General features: G+C 38.1%; 1 protein-coding gene across 3 annotated transcripts in view; it reads left to right on the top strand.

The window, feature by feature from the left end:
• Window positions 1–15,207, top strand: part of LPAR1 (lysophosphatidic acid receptor 1) — a 118,950-nt gene that overhangs the window by 54,612 nt on the left and 49,131 nt on the right. For all 3 annotated transcript variants that reach the window (XM_008141805.3, XM_028145851.2, XM_054727052.1), the window contains exon 2: window positions 342–501. In XM_008141805.3, coding sequence (XP_008140027.1) covers window positions 457–501 — 45 coding nt within the window. In that variant the 5' untranslated portion in view covers window positions 342–456. The remainder of the gene's footprint in view (window positions 1–341; window positions 502–15,207) is intronic.

Below are 15,207 nucleotides of genomic sequence, written 5' to 3'. Positions count from 1 at the left end.
TGTTGTAGGCCACTCGATTGCTTTATTGGTTAAAGACAGGATGGCTTCTCTCGCTGGCCCATTCTCCCCGTTTTCACAAATAGACACTGACATCACAAAACATCTAGGGAGCCTGCAGAGTTGGATTCAAACCTGTGAAAATACATCAACGTAACACGATTTGGACGAGTGGACTAAAAGTCTTGGAGTTGAGACGTTAGATGCTCTCTCCTGGATTCCTCTGTCCGTTAAGCTGGTAGTTGGCATTTGGTCTGAGGGATTTTTGCTTCCTCCGGCAAATGGTACTTCACTCCCATGTGATATTCCTCACAGGCTAACTGGGTTTTCCTGTTCTTTTCCAGGTCCGCCGCTTCTCCTAGCATGACTGCCATCTGATCAGCAACCACGAGAATTTGACTCCTGTGTCTGGCGCCGTGGTGCTGGGGCCTGGTCACTGCCCACAACTACAGAGCCGCCATGGCTACCGCCTCCACTGCCACCCCTCTCATTTCACAGCCCCAGGTACGTGATTCAGACCAGCACAGGTTTGAGCGAATCATCCTTCCGTTGAATATTTAAATTGAGTTTCAGAAAGTGTGTTTGACTGTGGGGATCATGTGTATCCTAATGATCCTTCGGTGGGTATTTGGATAATAGTGCTTTTGTGGCCAGGTGCTGTTTAGTTCAAGAAGCAGCTGGAACAGTGAGCAAGTGATTTTTAGTGAGCTGGTCTCTGTTTGTAGGGGCCTTGGTTTTCAGTGCTTAGGATGTTTGGCTATTACTATAGGCATCCAATTCCAAGTCAAGACAGTCAGAAGAGAATCCTGAACCCTGTTTCTTTTCCTGTCTGGGCTTTTTTAGGATTTAATGAAATATCTCAGAACAGTTGTAATCTTATAGCCAGTTTTCTGAATGCTGTCTCATTGTCCTACTCCTATAATTATTACTATCATTTGCCTTGACCTATTTTAGTAATTTTTTGCAATTCTAGAAACTTCTGAACAACAATAATATGAATTACTTTTTCTATCCAATGAAGGACAGTAAGCCTGGCCAGCGTGGCTCATTGGTTGAGCATCAACCTATGAACCAGGAGGTCACAGTTCGATTCCTGGTCAGGGCATATGCCAAGGTTGCAAGCTCAATCCCCAGTGTGGGGTATGCAGGAGGCAGCCAGTCAATGATTCTCTCTCATCATTGATATTTCTATCTCTCTCTCTCTCTTTCCCTTCCTTTCTGTAATCAATAAAATATATTTATGTATATATATATATTAAGAACAGTATTAAGGCAGGAACATTGTTTTTGTTCAGATTACTTCACAATCTGATCTATTCAGGTTTTAACTGGACTCTTTCAGTTTCAGCAGGCAGAGTGGCTCACTGGGGAAAGAGACTTTGGAGTCATTAGGCCTGAATTCACATACCAATTGTAGATAAGGAGCCTGAGTCATGCTAACCTCGCTCAGCTTAATTTCTTCTCCTGTAAATACAGTTCACAGGATGGTTATATGGATTAAATGACAGAATATGTTCCAAGCACATAGTAGGTGCTCAATATATGTAGTTTCTTGTCTGTTCTTCCTTCATCTCCTCCTCCTTCTATAGTATGACTTCCCATCTCATTCATGACAAGGTTAAAGAAAAAGGTACACCTTGAGAAAGAGCCATCTCGGTTGAAATTTGTCTCTTGATGATACAGAAAGTTACTCCCCACTTCTTTTTTCTGTATTATTTCACAAACTACTACATTTTGTAAGTATTTCAAGGAGGGGTGTTTGTATGTGTAAGGGAGGGAAAGGAAGAAGGAGCCGGAGCAAGGGGCATTTGTATTTATTATGCTTTTCGTTTTGTTTTTTAAATCCTCTAAAACACCTTGGAATTTTATGGATAAAGTCCTTGCCGGTCTTTAACATTTTAAAACTTTAGTATTACTTCCCAGGACGCTTAGTGTTATCTCTATTAGATGTATTTCTCTTTCTGGTAAATGGATCGTTGCGTTTGTAACACTTCATTCCACTTTGGGTGTTTGGTTGCCATTCCCCTCAGCAGTGTTTTTGGTCCCTGAGAGACCTGGTCAATAGGTAAAACGATTTAGTTCCTGTTACCCGAGTTCACCATTTCCAAGTGCACTGCAGCTGTTCCCATGCAATGGCTATTCTTAGCCTTCTGTGATGTTAGGCCCCAGGACAGGTTCCCCGACAAGGCATTTCAGCATCCCAGTCTTGCTTATGTCACGTGTCAGCATTTCTGACAGCATCATCTTATCTGCACACCTTCCCTCTTACACAAGCTACTATCAGTTGGTGAGTAATGTAAGTATTTTTAAATGACTCATTTAATTAAAATGTTTACTACCACCCAAGGTAGAAAGAGGTCATATTTAATATAAACACTTGGGGAAACGTGTACTCTTGTAAGTTCTCTGTGGGAAAATAATTTGGTATAGTCACTCTAGGGGTAATTTGACTATATGTATTAAAATTATATGCCTTTGCACATACCCTAGTCTAAGCATTGTTTCTACATTAGAAAACACATGTGAGCCCAAGGAGATGTGTGTAAAGAGATTCATTGAAGACTTAGTTGAAGGCCAAGAAAGAAAAATAATTTTCTGACTATATGATAATGGAAGGGCTTAATAAATTTAGGAAAGCTGATAATGATTTAAATACCATGCAGCAGTTAAAAATGACAAATATACAGGGTGGGAAAAGTAGTTTTACAGTTGTGAGGACACGAAACACAGAGTTTATTCTTTATTACTATTTATTAATTATTGTATTATTTTTCATACAAACAACTATAAACCTACTTTTGCCCACCCCTATATATCTTAATATAGTGGTATCTTCTCAAACTATCTGATTGAAGGAAAAGAAAAGAAGATGCAGAATAATGCTTACAGGAAAATATAATTAAAACTGTAAAAAAAAAAACACCACAAAACAAAACCACACACAAAAAGCTGTAAAACAAGACCATATGTTTTTAAGGATAAACATATGGTACATTAATGTAAATACATAGCAGAATGTCTAGAACATACATTGTCAAAGGAAATGATATTGCCCCAACAAGGCAAAGATTGGATCTTGGGTGATGGAAAGTCCCCCTAAAGCTTAGCCCTACCTGAGGAAATCGTATTCTTTTATATTTAATTTCTCTCACTAGGGAGAATTTAAATTTAATTAAAACATTCTCTTTGAGATTCACCAGTGCGGGGGAAAGGGAAGAAATGCTGGTCTGGAAGGATGCACAAGGCTCTTCAGCCATGCTGGTTGGGCTCAGATCCTGGCAGTAGGAGTTACTTGCTCTCAGAGCCTCCATTTCTGCATCTGAAAAATGAGCATAATATTAATAAAGCCAACTTGATACAGTTGTTTAAAAGATGTGTAAAACTTGCTATTTGGCTCTGTTGGCTAATGAGTTTGCCGACCACTGGGATGGAGCATCAGCCTGCAGACTGAAGGGTCCCAGGTTCGATCTGGTCAAGGGCACATACCCGGGTTGTGGGCTCCATCCCCAGTACGGGGCGTGCAAGAAGCAGCCAATCAATGATTCTCACTCATTATTGTTGACTCTATCTCTCTAATCTTTCTATCCCTCTCTCTTCCTCTTTGAAATAAAAAAAAAAATATATAGCCGAAACCGGTTTGGCTCAGTGGATAGCGTCGGCCTGCGGACTCAAGGGTCCCAGGTTCAATTCCGGTCAGGGGCATGTACCTTGGTTGCGGGCATCCCCAGTAGGGGGTGTGCAAGAGGCAGCTGTCGATGTTTCTCTCTCAAGTTTCTAACTCTCTATCCTTCTCTCTTCCTCTCTGTAAAAAACAATAAAATATATTTTAAAAAAATAAATATATATATATATAAATAAAAAAAAAAAGATGTGTAAAACTTAGAACTGTATCTGGTACATATTGCTCCATGCATCTCAGGATTATTATTTAGCAAGCACTTGTGGCGGGCCTGTGGAAGCAAGAACAAATAAGATAAACAATGCTTTTGCCCTGCTGGAGTTCAGACATGTAGTGGGAAGTAGGTAAGGAAACAATAAGTTACAATGCTGTGTCACAGATCCTCTGACACAGGAAATCTGGGTGCTCCAGGAATAAAGCGGAGAACCCAGGAAAGACTTTGGAGAATCAGGGAAGGCTTCTTGAAGGAAGACCCCCCCTCCAGGCTGGGAGCTTAGGAATGAGTATGACTTATTCTGCTAAGGACGAGGAAATGGCATGGGTGAATGTCAAGTGTCCCCAGGTGAGCGAGCACAGCATTTGCATGCCAGTTCAGGATAGTTGCAGTATGTTGGGGCATGAGGTTGTAAGGGACACGGTGGAGCCAGCTCTGCCAGCTCACAAGACCTGGTTACGTTTTCAGGAATTTAGTGAGCCCATTGAGTTCACGCTTGGAATCAGCCAGGGTGGAGTATTTACATCATGGAAATTGGCAAACACGCTCCCTCCCTCCTAAGGGCCCATTGTTACGTATTTATCAGCATATTTCTGGTTGTAGAGGAGGAAGGTGGATTAGGTTACAAGGTTGGAGAAGATTTTGCAGGGCCTTGCAAGCAAAGGAATTTGACAGGAAGGAATTTAACATTAATCTTGAAGAAGACTGTGTAGCTTTTAAGTCTTAGACCTGGGTTCAAACCCCGACTTTTGACAATTTGGTTGAACAAGTTCATTAGTTAATCTCAACCAGGATAGTGAGCCCTATTATTCTCACCATATGTTGGGAACAGCAGTAGCCTCTGATGTTTGGGGGAACTGAAGCCCACTTGGAAGGAGTCAGCTATAAACTGGGGTATTAGGTCCCAGGCAGAGGCAGCTTATTCTTCTGGAGAGATGCCGACCACTGGGTCACTTCTTTCCCAGCATCCTCTGCTCGATGATGGGCCTCCTGATTATATGGCAACTCTTCACGTGTAATTTGTGCAGTCAACTTTTAGTCCAAGACTGATTGGTCTTTGTCCCCACGCTTGTATTGATGCCTTCTCTCCTATGATGAAGTTTTCCCCAAAGTTCAAAGAAGGTAAAAGTAATTTAAATACAGCATCTCCTTAGGCAAAGCGTAACAAGCAGTTCACTCAATCAGCTTAGCCTGGTATTGTCTGGCACATCAACTTGCATTCTTTGAGAGTGAATTCAAGGACCTGTGTAAAGATAAGCCCACATTGAAGTGTGAAAGGCCTGACGATTCTTTTCAAAAATTCTTTGCTAAGGCAAAAACAACAATGCAAGAAAGAAAGAAAAAAAAAAGCTTTTGGTTTTGTTTGTTACTCTATTCATTGGGTAACAAAGAGCATTTTTCTAATCAAGGCTGCCTAATACTAGATATAAACTAATTAATATGAACAAATAGCCTGTGATTGTTTCGAACAATAACAGGGAAGAAAGCTTTCATTGTCACTCCTGCTGGGATTGCTATTTAGCCAGTGAAAGATATGCCTTGTGCTTTGAAGTGGGACAAGTTTGCATTCCCTGCTTTGCTGCTGCCCAGTCTGAGATGGATTTTTGTTTTCTCATGCTCAGAGAGCACCTTGGTCTTCTGAAGCAGGATGAATAGTGAGGCGAAACTGGACTAGCAGCAGCAGGAAAGCTGTGTTTGTAGCTGATTTATAGTCCTCCTAGTCCAGACGCTGATAGAGAGCTTCCTTACCCAGAGGAAGCTCCAGGGATTTGTTCGCAGACAGGAACATGCTCATTCGGTTAAATGAATGTGTTCCTACCCTGTGGATATGGTGGGGGACGGAGCGGGGGACAGGACACCAAAAACTTGCCGCTCTTAATGACTATTCTGTTTCTAGAACTCTGTTTAGAACGACCTTAATTGTGGTTCATCTGGTGACTGTGGGTAGAATATGGATTAAAAGTTTCATTTTCCTTTGGAACGGAAGGGTCAATAGTTCAATATATGAATGAGGGGGTTGGCCTCTCTCAAATCTAGGATTGGTATTAGAGACCAGAAGAGTTGTTTGAAAACTTCAAAGGTATTCAGATCTCAAACCTGGGATTCCAGTAAGGAAGGATTCTCTTCTATCAGTATTTTTTTTTTTTTTACAAGGTATTTCATTCTGTCTGTCATTGGTTAAGTGGCTATCTTGGTTTTAATCCAAGGAAACAAAGACATGTTGATTTCTCCAAGTTCCTGCCAGATTTCCTGTAGCTTTCATTAAAGACATGAATTTGAATAGATTTTCAATGTCTTATCAGATTTGCGCCTCTAGTATTTACCCAGTGCTCTGATACAATACAAGTAGGCCTCTCCTTATTATCTGTTGAAAGATAGGTGTTTTTGAACATCATTATTAATAAGTAGGTTATCCTAACAAAATTCATCATATTTACAAAATCTATGTTTTAGAGGTTTTAATTCTGATATGAGAGAGTGGGTACTTGTGGATTAAAGCAGTTGAATTCCACATTAAATGGGTTGTGTTTTTTGAGATTGAAAGACTTTTTTTTTAAAGAACTTTGTATTATGGCAATTTTCAAACATTCACAAAGATAAAAATAATAATATAATGAAGTTCAATATAGCTATCACCTAGATTCAATACTTACTAACATTTGCCATGTTTAATTTGCTTTCTCCATTTGGTGGAGATGGAATATTTTAAAGCAAATCCTTAATATTGTGTCATCTTATCTCAACCTTTATAATCACTGTGCATCTCTAAAAAAACCACTTACTTACCTAACTATTACAATACCATTATTAAAAACTCTCTAATATCATTTTGTACTCACTCATATTCAGATTTCCCCAATTGTTTTTCTAAGAAGTGTTTTGGTAGTTGGTATGTTGTATCATTCTTTAAAAACATTGATTATATTAGTTTATTCTTCTGCTTAACAATGTTCAATGATTTTTGTTAAGGTTTAAATAGCGTTTCCCCCTTTATTCTCTAAGTGTGGACATAGATTGAAATATTAACCCGAATATTTCACCACTGAAGAATAAAAAAAAGAGAGAGAGAGACATATACTGAAGGCTCCAAAGTAAGGGAATGGTGGCAATTGCCAAATTAAGACTCTCTAAAGTAAGGGATCACGAATATTTCATTTTAAAAAAATATATATTTTTATTGATTTCAGAGAGGAAGGGAGAGGGGGGAGAGAGAGAGAGAAACATCAATGATGAGAAAGAATCATTGATTGGCTGCCTCCTGCACATCCCCCTGACTGGAATCAAATCCAGGACCCATCAGTCAGCAGGCTGATGCTCTATCCACTGAGCCAAACCAGCTAGGGCTCATAATATCTTGATAGTGCCCTCTTTTAGACTAAAGTGTGAACAATTAATTGCAGTAGGAAGTCTGCTTCCAGGGCCACACAATAAAGACATAGTATGGTCTGGTCTCATCTAACATGAAATTGAGAAAAGAGAATGCCTGGGCTTAGATCCAAGTGGTTTTGGGTCCAAGTGTAGGTTTAAATCTCATAGCTAGGAGATCTTTAAAAGTATCTCTTTTAGCTTTATTTTTTAAAATCTCTAGGATTCAAATAATACACACCGTGTTTACAAGTTTAAATGGCAAAAATATGTTAAGTGCTCTGTATAGTATCCACCCCTTAATAGATACCTGGCATATGTTAGTTTGTTCCTTTCCCCCCATAATTATCCTGGGAAGAGTTCTTTACAGGAAGAAAGTAGTTACCTCTTCACGTGGTCTGTGTGCATACTGTGCTTATGTACCACGCCAAAAGATCCATCAAAGGAAAGCCAAGTTAGATAAACACTCTACAGAAAACTCCAATGTATTGCCAGGAATAAATGCAAGTGGAGATAAACACTGAAATTTCTGACTTACTCCATCTTGAACCATGTTTCCATTAGAAGTTAAATTTGTTCTCATATTGCAATCTAAATTCATCTATGCCCTCTTCTGTGTTTATAAATTCAGATAGCGCTTGAGAGGCTATCCTATTTCAGAATCCGAGGGCACATTTTGAGTTCTCTATTCTTAGGACAAAATTGTACCAGGATACCTGGGGTCAGCCACAAATGAGACCTTTCACGTTTGTTTCTCTTTCTTTCCAATGCATCCTTTCTAAATGGTTAGTCTTTAATGATTAATGGAGCTACCTGTTTATCCTTCAAAGACATGTGGCCTTCTCCTGCCTCCTGCCCATTATGGTGTTCTTTGCCTGTTTTCCTTTCCCCACTCCGAACTTCTCCAGCTAGTTTTCTTTGTAGCTTCTCCGTGAATAAACACTAAGGTGGAACAACGCCCTGCTGTTTTTTTGAACCAGCTGAGAAGATCATAATAATAGGGCCCAGGGGATTTGTGTCTTTTGAGAACTGTACCTTGCTGTAATAAGTCTGTCATTTACAAAAATCAACCTTCATTTGCTCTGTGATGATGCTGCCATTCGGTAATTGCCTAGCATCACATAAAGAACTGCCCTCAAGATACACTTACCCCATTTCATAAATGATTATCCTCGGCAGGCTCAGGCTGGGAGAGAAGGGAGAGTGGTTGATACCTGCCCTTCAGCATCAAACAAGATGTTTAAGCAAGGACCACGGAGCAGATTAGTTCTTGAAAGACTAGGCTGGCAATAAGCAATTTTCAAATACTCAAGACGATTTTTGAGAGCAAGAATGCCAGTCCTGCAGGAAGAGGGGTAGGTATGGTTGTTGGTGAACTAGGTAGCTGCCTGATTTCAAAATATCTGCACTTAGAGGAATCTCTACCAGCCAGTTTAGGGAGGTTTTAGAGCCTTAGTTCAGGCCTGGAAGGAAGAGACATTCATCTGGTTTTAGGCCTGGGTCAACTCTCAGGGCTTTGCATATCTAGAACTCTGTTTAGCATTAACTTGGTTGTGGTTGACGGGGTTAGTAACCCGGCAGAAACAATGGAGGGGAGGACTCCAGAAGAATCCCAGCCCGAGGGCTTCCCTCTGGCATGCTGTATTGTGTGTGGATGACCAGTGGGAACTTAAGACTCAGCAGTCATGGTTGGGTATAGATCCTACGTCTGTGAGAAGTGTCAGTGTGGAGCAGCTCAGCTGCCCATCAGCCTGCTGTCTTATTCAAGATTAGATTTGAAAAGCGGGCAACTCTGAACCTGCAGATGGGACTTCGGCTCTGTGACAGTGGAGAAAGAAGAGAGACAAAGAACAGGGAATCTGTGTGGATGATAGTCTTAGTCACACCAGGATGTCTAACTGAAATTGTGTATCAGGAATACACATTTGGTCTTATGAGAATGTTTTGCATGTTTTCCCCCTTAAAATTATTAAAAATAAATTGCTTTAAATACTTAAAATATTAAATGATGTCCATTTTTTGTTGTATATTCTATTGCTTTCCTCTAGGCTAGTTATAGAAAAGGAAAGTATAGACAAGTAAGTTAAAAAATATAATAAATATGGCTGGTAGAATACAACATATTTCTTTATAAATGTAAATAAATGGATGTATAAGCCTGGTTTTAAAAAAATTGAACACCTAAAACTAATAATAATGTTATATGTCAGTTATATTTCAATAATAAACAACTTAGATGAGAAAATTATCCCCCAAATCTATATGTAAGTACATTAAGAGTATCAAGTACTTTAGAATAACTCTAATAATAAAATAGGTATAAGAACTCTTTGAGATTATTTATAAAACTTTATTAATAGATATTAAAATAAACTTAAATAGATACAATGTCTATGGATTTTAAGAGTGTTGATTTGATGTTAAGTTCTCTGCAAATGCATCTATAGATTTAATGCAATCACAATAAAAATTCTATGAGTAGAATTTGAACCCAGGTCTCATGGATTCTAAGGCCTAAGCTTTCAGCCACTATAAATCTATAATGTCATCTCCCATACCCTTTATTTGTCTCCTAAGAAATAGAAAACTTAAGTGAAACATCATCCCATCTTTTAGTTTTGATCCATTAATCATTCTTTGGGCCTGGTGAAGTCTAGTAATAGTGCTTGCTGCTTCTCTTCCCCTCTTCTTGCTCCCCCTCCATCTTTTATTGGCAACAGAACCATTTGCTGCAACTCAGATTAAATTAGATGTTTGTGAAATATATATATATGTCAAACATACAGAAAAGGGGAGAGAGTACTATAATACAATAGTATATCTATTACCTAGCTTTGTAAAAATTTAACATTTTGATGTAATTGCTTAAAAATTTTGGGTTTTAATAAGTAAAACAAATGAATAAAGTTGGAGCTCCTTGTACATCCTGATTTTATTAACCTCCCTCTTAGCTCAGACTATAAATTGATATTTATCATTTTCCCACATGTGTTTGTGGATATACATATGTGGGAAAATATAAGTAATATATGGATGGTCAAATTATCATGAAAGGGTATTAAAATTTACCAAGTCCATTTCTATGTCTGTTGAGATGAACTGCCTTTTTTCTTTCCTATATTTGTTCATGTGGTCAATAATATTAACAGATTTTTAAATGTTTGCATTCATCTTTATATTCTGGAATAAGCCCTATTTAGTCATTATAACATATATGATATTTATATATAATATTTATATGATATAATAACATAATATGAAATATAATCATATAATATAGTTTATATATAATATAAGTATAAAATATAAGTATGAAATATATTTATTTAGGAAGTTTTCATTTATGTTCTTAAATCATATTTACTGATAATTTATTTTACTTTCCTTGTTTGTTCTTGTATCATGGCTGTTCTGGCATCATGTAAAGATAATCAAATAAATAAACTCTGAAAATATAAAATCAAAACAGTAATATTCAGTAATTTTAGGTCAGTGTCGAAACAAATGGAAGTAAATGCTGAACCACAGCAACATGTAAAAGTGAAAGGTTGTCAAGGGCAAAGGATGACCTTTGGTCAAGTATGCATGTTAAAATGTTAAAAGTAAGCATTAAGGAACAGAAATAGAAAATGTTGCTCTTGAACCAGTAGAAGTGGAAAAGGAGGAACACAAAAGCTCAACCAGTTTTGTCTTAAATCTTGGGTCTAATCCTGTTGCGGACTGTTTTGCCGATTTTCGTACATGATATCTGTATTGAGGTCGGGTCCTCAGGAGAGTTTATGCTGGCCAGTGCCAGGAGCAGGGAGTGGGAGGGGGAGGGGGATATCGCAATCCCGGGACCACGCTTTGTGTTAATTTCTCCTTTTGTGGGTTCTCAGACTTGACAGAGAGACTAACTTCAAAGCCCAACTGTGTGTGAGTTGCAGGCTTGGGATCCTGATTTCTGAAGGGAATCTTTTATTTACATCCCAACCAGGAGCCTAACCTAAAATAGACAGACTCGCTTGTTTTCCCCAGTGCAAGTGGGTAGATTATTATTATTATTATTATTGTTTTCTGGTCTATTCTTTTACTGATCTGGAGATCTTCAAGACTCCTAGCGTAATGATTGGGTCTCAGCTCTAACTCACTGCCTCAGTCAAGGCCACGGGCTCACCTTTTCCCCATAATATTTAATGTCCTTTTTCCATAATCTGACAATCTGCTTGCAGGGCAGTCTATCGCCTTGGTTTGCATCCCTTTGAGTTCAGCTGTTCATCTAGAAGACGTATTTTCCTCCGGCATGTCTTTGTATTTTTAGTGAATTTTCCCATCCCTTCCTCTTAGGACCAACTCAAACTCACTCTCTTTGGAAATTTGACAAGTATGATGTTGCCCACTTTATCTCGGCCTGTTACAAGAGGTTGTAAAAAATACGAAGTGTTTTCATTTATTTATGATTTATTTTCCATAGTTTCTTTTTAGATATGTGTACAGAGTGGGGCAAATATTGGTTTACAGTTGTTCGCATGGAAAAAGACATACAGGTTATGATTATTACAACAGCTTTAACCGTGTTTTGCCTGCTCACAACTGTAAACATACTTTTGCCTCACCCTGTACATCATATTATATATATTGTTACTTTATAAGAAATAACATTTTATGTACTTTTTTCAGATAAACTTAAAAATCTAGTAGTTGCATGTTCTTCAGCTATTTTAAGGATTCTAGCTTTGAAACATTTTTCGTTTGAATCAGCATTGTTTTGTGGCCTATTTTCTAGGTCTAGTGGCAAATGATCCCATTTTTTGAATTGTTTCTAATTTGAGGCCATAAAAAGTGTGGGGACTATATTTCTTGTTAATAGAGCATTAATGGCATTTACATTTTACAATATCTCTTCCCTAATTATTTTTGGGGGACGAAGTGTGTCAAAGGTCTGATTGCTTGACATTTAAGAGCTAGAATGGAAGAAGCCTGAGAGGCGACTCAGACCTCACTTGACAGATGAGCAAGTCCGCACTCAGAGCGCCTGGAGACCTGCTGAACTAATTAGCTGGTGAGCATTGGGTCAGGAAGAAGCCCTCCTCCACCCATTGCTGTGCTTGAACAGAAGTGGGAGACGGAGAAGGCTTGATTTATGTCTTATTACTGGTCCTTGATCCAGCATAGACGAAAATCTCTCCTTTAGAATGGCAGTAGAGTACATATTTACATTCTTATCCAAGTACTTACTAAGCCACATAGTTTTAATTACTCGTCTGAGAGCCGGTGCCAAGTGTTCCCTTTTCTCCTCTGCTAATGAATATGTAATTGTCTCTCAGGAGATTAAAAAACCCACTGGCCGGGCTGTGAGTGGCTCCACAGCAGGCACTCAGGTGTGTCATTTTGGCACCCCTGGGAGGCCTGGTGTAGGGCAATGGCATGCCCATACCTGGCATTCCATACATGTTTGTGAATGTGCACATGAATAAATGAAGTGCGTAGTGAAGATGAATACCACATGTGCCTCTTCGAGTTGGGGCTTGGCAGATTTGTTTTGACTTCTTTTGAGATCACATGATAGAGGGAGGTACGTTCTGAGATTTGGAACAGCTGTTCGGTAGAGCAGCCAGCGACCCAGGATCCTGAGATGTAATCGGTGGATGTGAAAAGGGCATGAATGTGGATTTCTCTTTCTAGCTTTGAGGACAGTTTCATGTGGGGTTAATCCCGTTTTATTTACATCTGTTTCCTTGGGCAGGGCACATTTCTGTAACTTATTACAGAGAAATGTCTAATTATAGTGATTTGGATATTGGGATAATAAAGTTAAAAAAGGTATTTATTGAGAGTTTTGTCTGACTATGTGTTTTTCCCTAAATTTCTTGCAATAAATATTAGTTATTTTTCTGAAGAAGAAGATAAAATAATTATAGTCTGATCTATATACATTTTACAAAATTATCATTCTATGCATTACCTTTTCCCCCTATTTTCACTCTTTTTATCTTCTGTAATATGAAAAGTAGTCATCCTACTTTAGTGTATTAATTACTCAATTTGGTGGTTTTTGAATCATCATATTTAAACTTATATTTGAAAATTATTGTTATAATTTAAATAGTATGTTTTGAATCTTACCTGATTAATAATAATATAAACAGTAATTTGCATACTTCTGAGTTCCTTATTTTCAAGTTCTTATTGATATGGTAATTTTAATCCCAGATTATTATTAAATTATTATTTTAATAATTATACCTTCAAGAATTATTTTTGATGTTTGCTTTGTTTAATAACCATATGAAGAGTAATTACTTAGACTCATGTTTGGTGGTTTTTTGATGCACAACATATGATGTATAAATTAATTATTTCCAAAGGGAGTTCTGAGTGGTTGCAAAGTCCAGGGTGTGGCCACGGAAGTGGGCAGATATGTTGTAATGAAATAGAAGGTCATCAGAGATGAGGTCAGAAACTGAAAGGCAAAAAAATGAGATGAGTTACCCAGAGTAATGGCAAGATTTGGGTGGAATGGAACACTATAAGCCAAATGCCCAGATCTCAAGGGAATGAGATTCTGTGGAAGGTACGTAAGACACCAATATGTGTAGGACAAGATCTTCACTACTTCCCTGGACTATGATCTCTAAGAAACAGACAAGTTAACACATTGCAGACCAGTAGTTTTATTGCTAGCTTTACCCCGTGGCCAGATAGGTTTCTATTGAACGAGTACAAAAAACATTTTACATAAATGTTAAAGGCATGCTTTAATATTAAATACCCATTGCATTTTGAAGTTATTTATTACATGTTCTTACAAGCTAATATCTTTTTAAAGTATGAGACTTTGAAAAACACTGTGTAATATGAAGTGAGAATTCTCATGATCCATCTGTAATGTGTTAAGCTATAAATAATTATACAACATGCTATGTGTAATGGTAGAAGCATGATCTAAAAGCTTTTCAAGTCTAGATGAGGAAAGAGACTCTTGATATCTGGATGAATTAAAAGACTAACCATTTAATAAACATTTATACTGTTTGGAAACTTTCAGGGTTTGTAAACATTTATGCACAACCTGTGGATATTGAATATAATATTTGGTCTAAAATAGTGGTTAACTATGCTGCACACCTGAAATTCATACAGTATTAGAATGTCAACTACATCCAAAATTAAAAAAATAGAGGTTAAACCTATCACATTTGCTAAGTAATGAATTAAACGCAATACCAAATAAAAGGAAAAAGGTAGATGTGAATTGTCTTCAGGAAATATTTTCACCCTGCTGGTATGGCTCAGTTGGTTGCATGTCATCCAATACACTGAAAGGTCCCCGAGGCCTAGGGACCCTGCCCATGCATGAATTTCATGCACTGGGCCTCTAGTTCTTTTATAAACTTCCTCAATCCATTTTGGATTCAAGTAAGGTATAAATAATAAGCAAATATATTCTAGTTGATGACATTAAAAAATAAGGAAACACGTAACACATTACCACTCCACATTTTAGAAGATATTCTTTTTTTTCTTTTTAATATATTTTTATTGATTTCAGAGAGGAAAGGAGAGGGAGAGGGAGATAGAAACATCAATGACGAGAGAGAATCATTGATCGGCTGCCTCCTGCATACCCCCTACTGGGGATCCAGCCTGCAACCCAGGCATGTGCCCTTGACCAGAATCGAACCCAGGACCCTTCAGTTCGCAGGCTGATGCTCAATCCTCTGAGCCAAACCAGCCAGGGCATGGGAGATATTCTTTATCTAATCTAAGTATACCTCGCTGTTTGTAAAGCAGTGTCAAAAGGTCAGCTGCTCTTTGGACATGACATTAAGTAACATATTTCTTATGTCTTCCAAAAAGAGAAAAAGTCTTCACACATCATAGATTGGTTAACGATTGCTATTCTGGGGACAAGGAGTCGTGGGGGTAGACAGTGCTGCCCACAGGAATGTTGAACAGCAAATGCTGGCTT

Source organism: Eptesicus fuscus, chromosome 15 (genome assembly GCF_027574615.1).
Source record: "Eptesicus fuscus isolate TK198812 chromosome 15, DD_ASM_mEF_20220401, whole genome shotgun sequence".
In the NCBI taxonomy this organism is placed as follows: Eukaryota; Metazoa; Chordata; class Mammalia; order Chiroptera; family Vespertilionidae; genus Eptesicus; species Eptesicus fuscus.
This window is presented reverse-complemented; position numbering and strand designations above follow the sequence as displayed.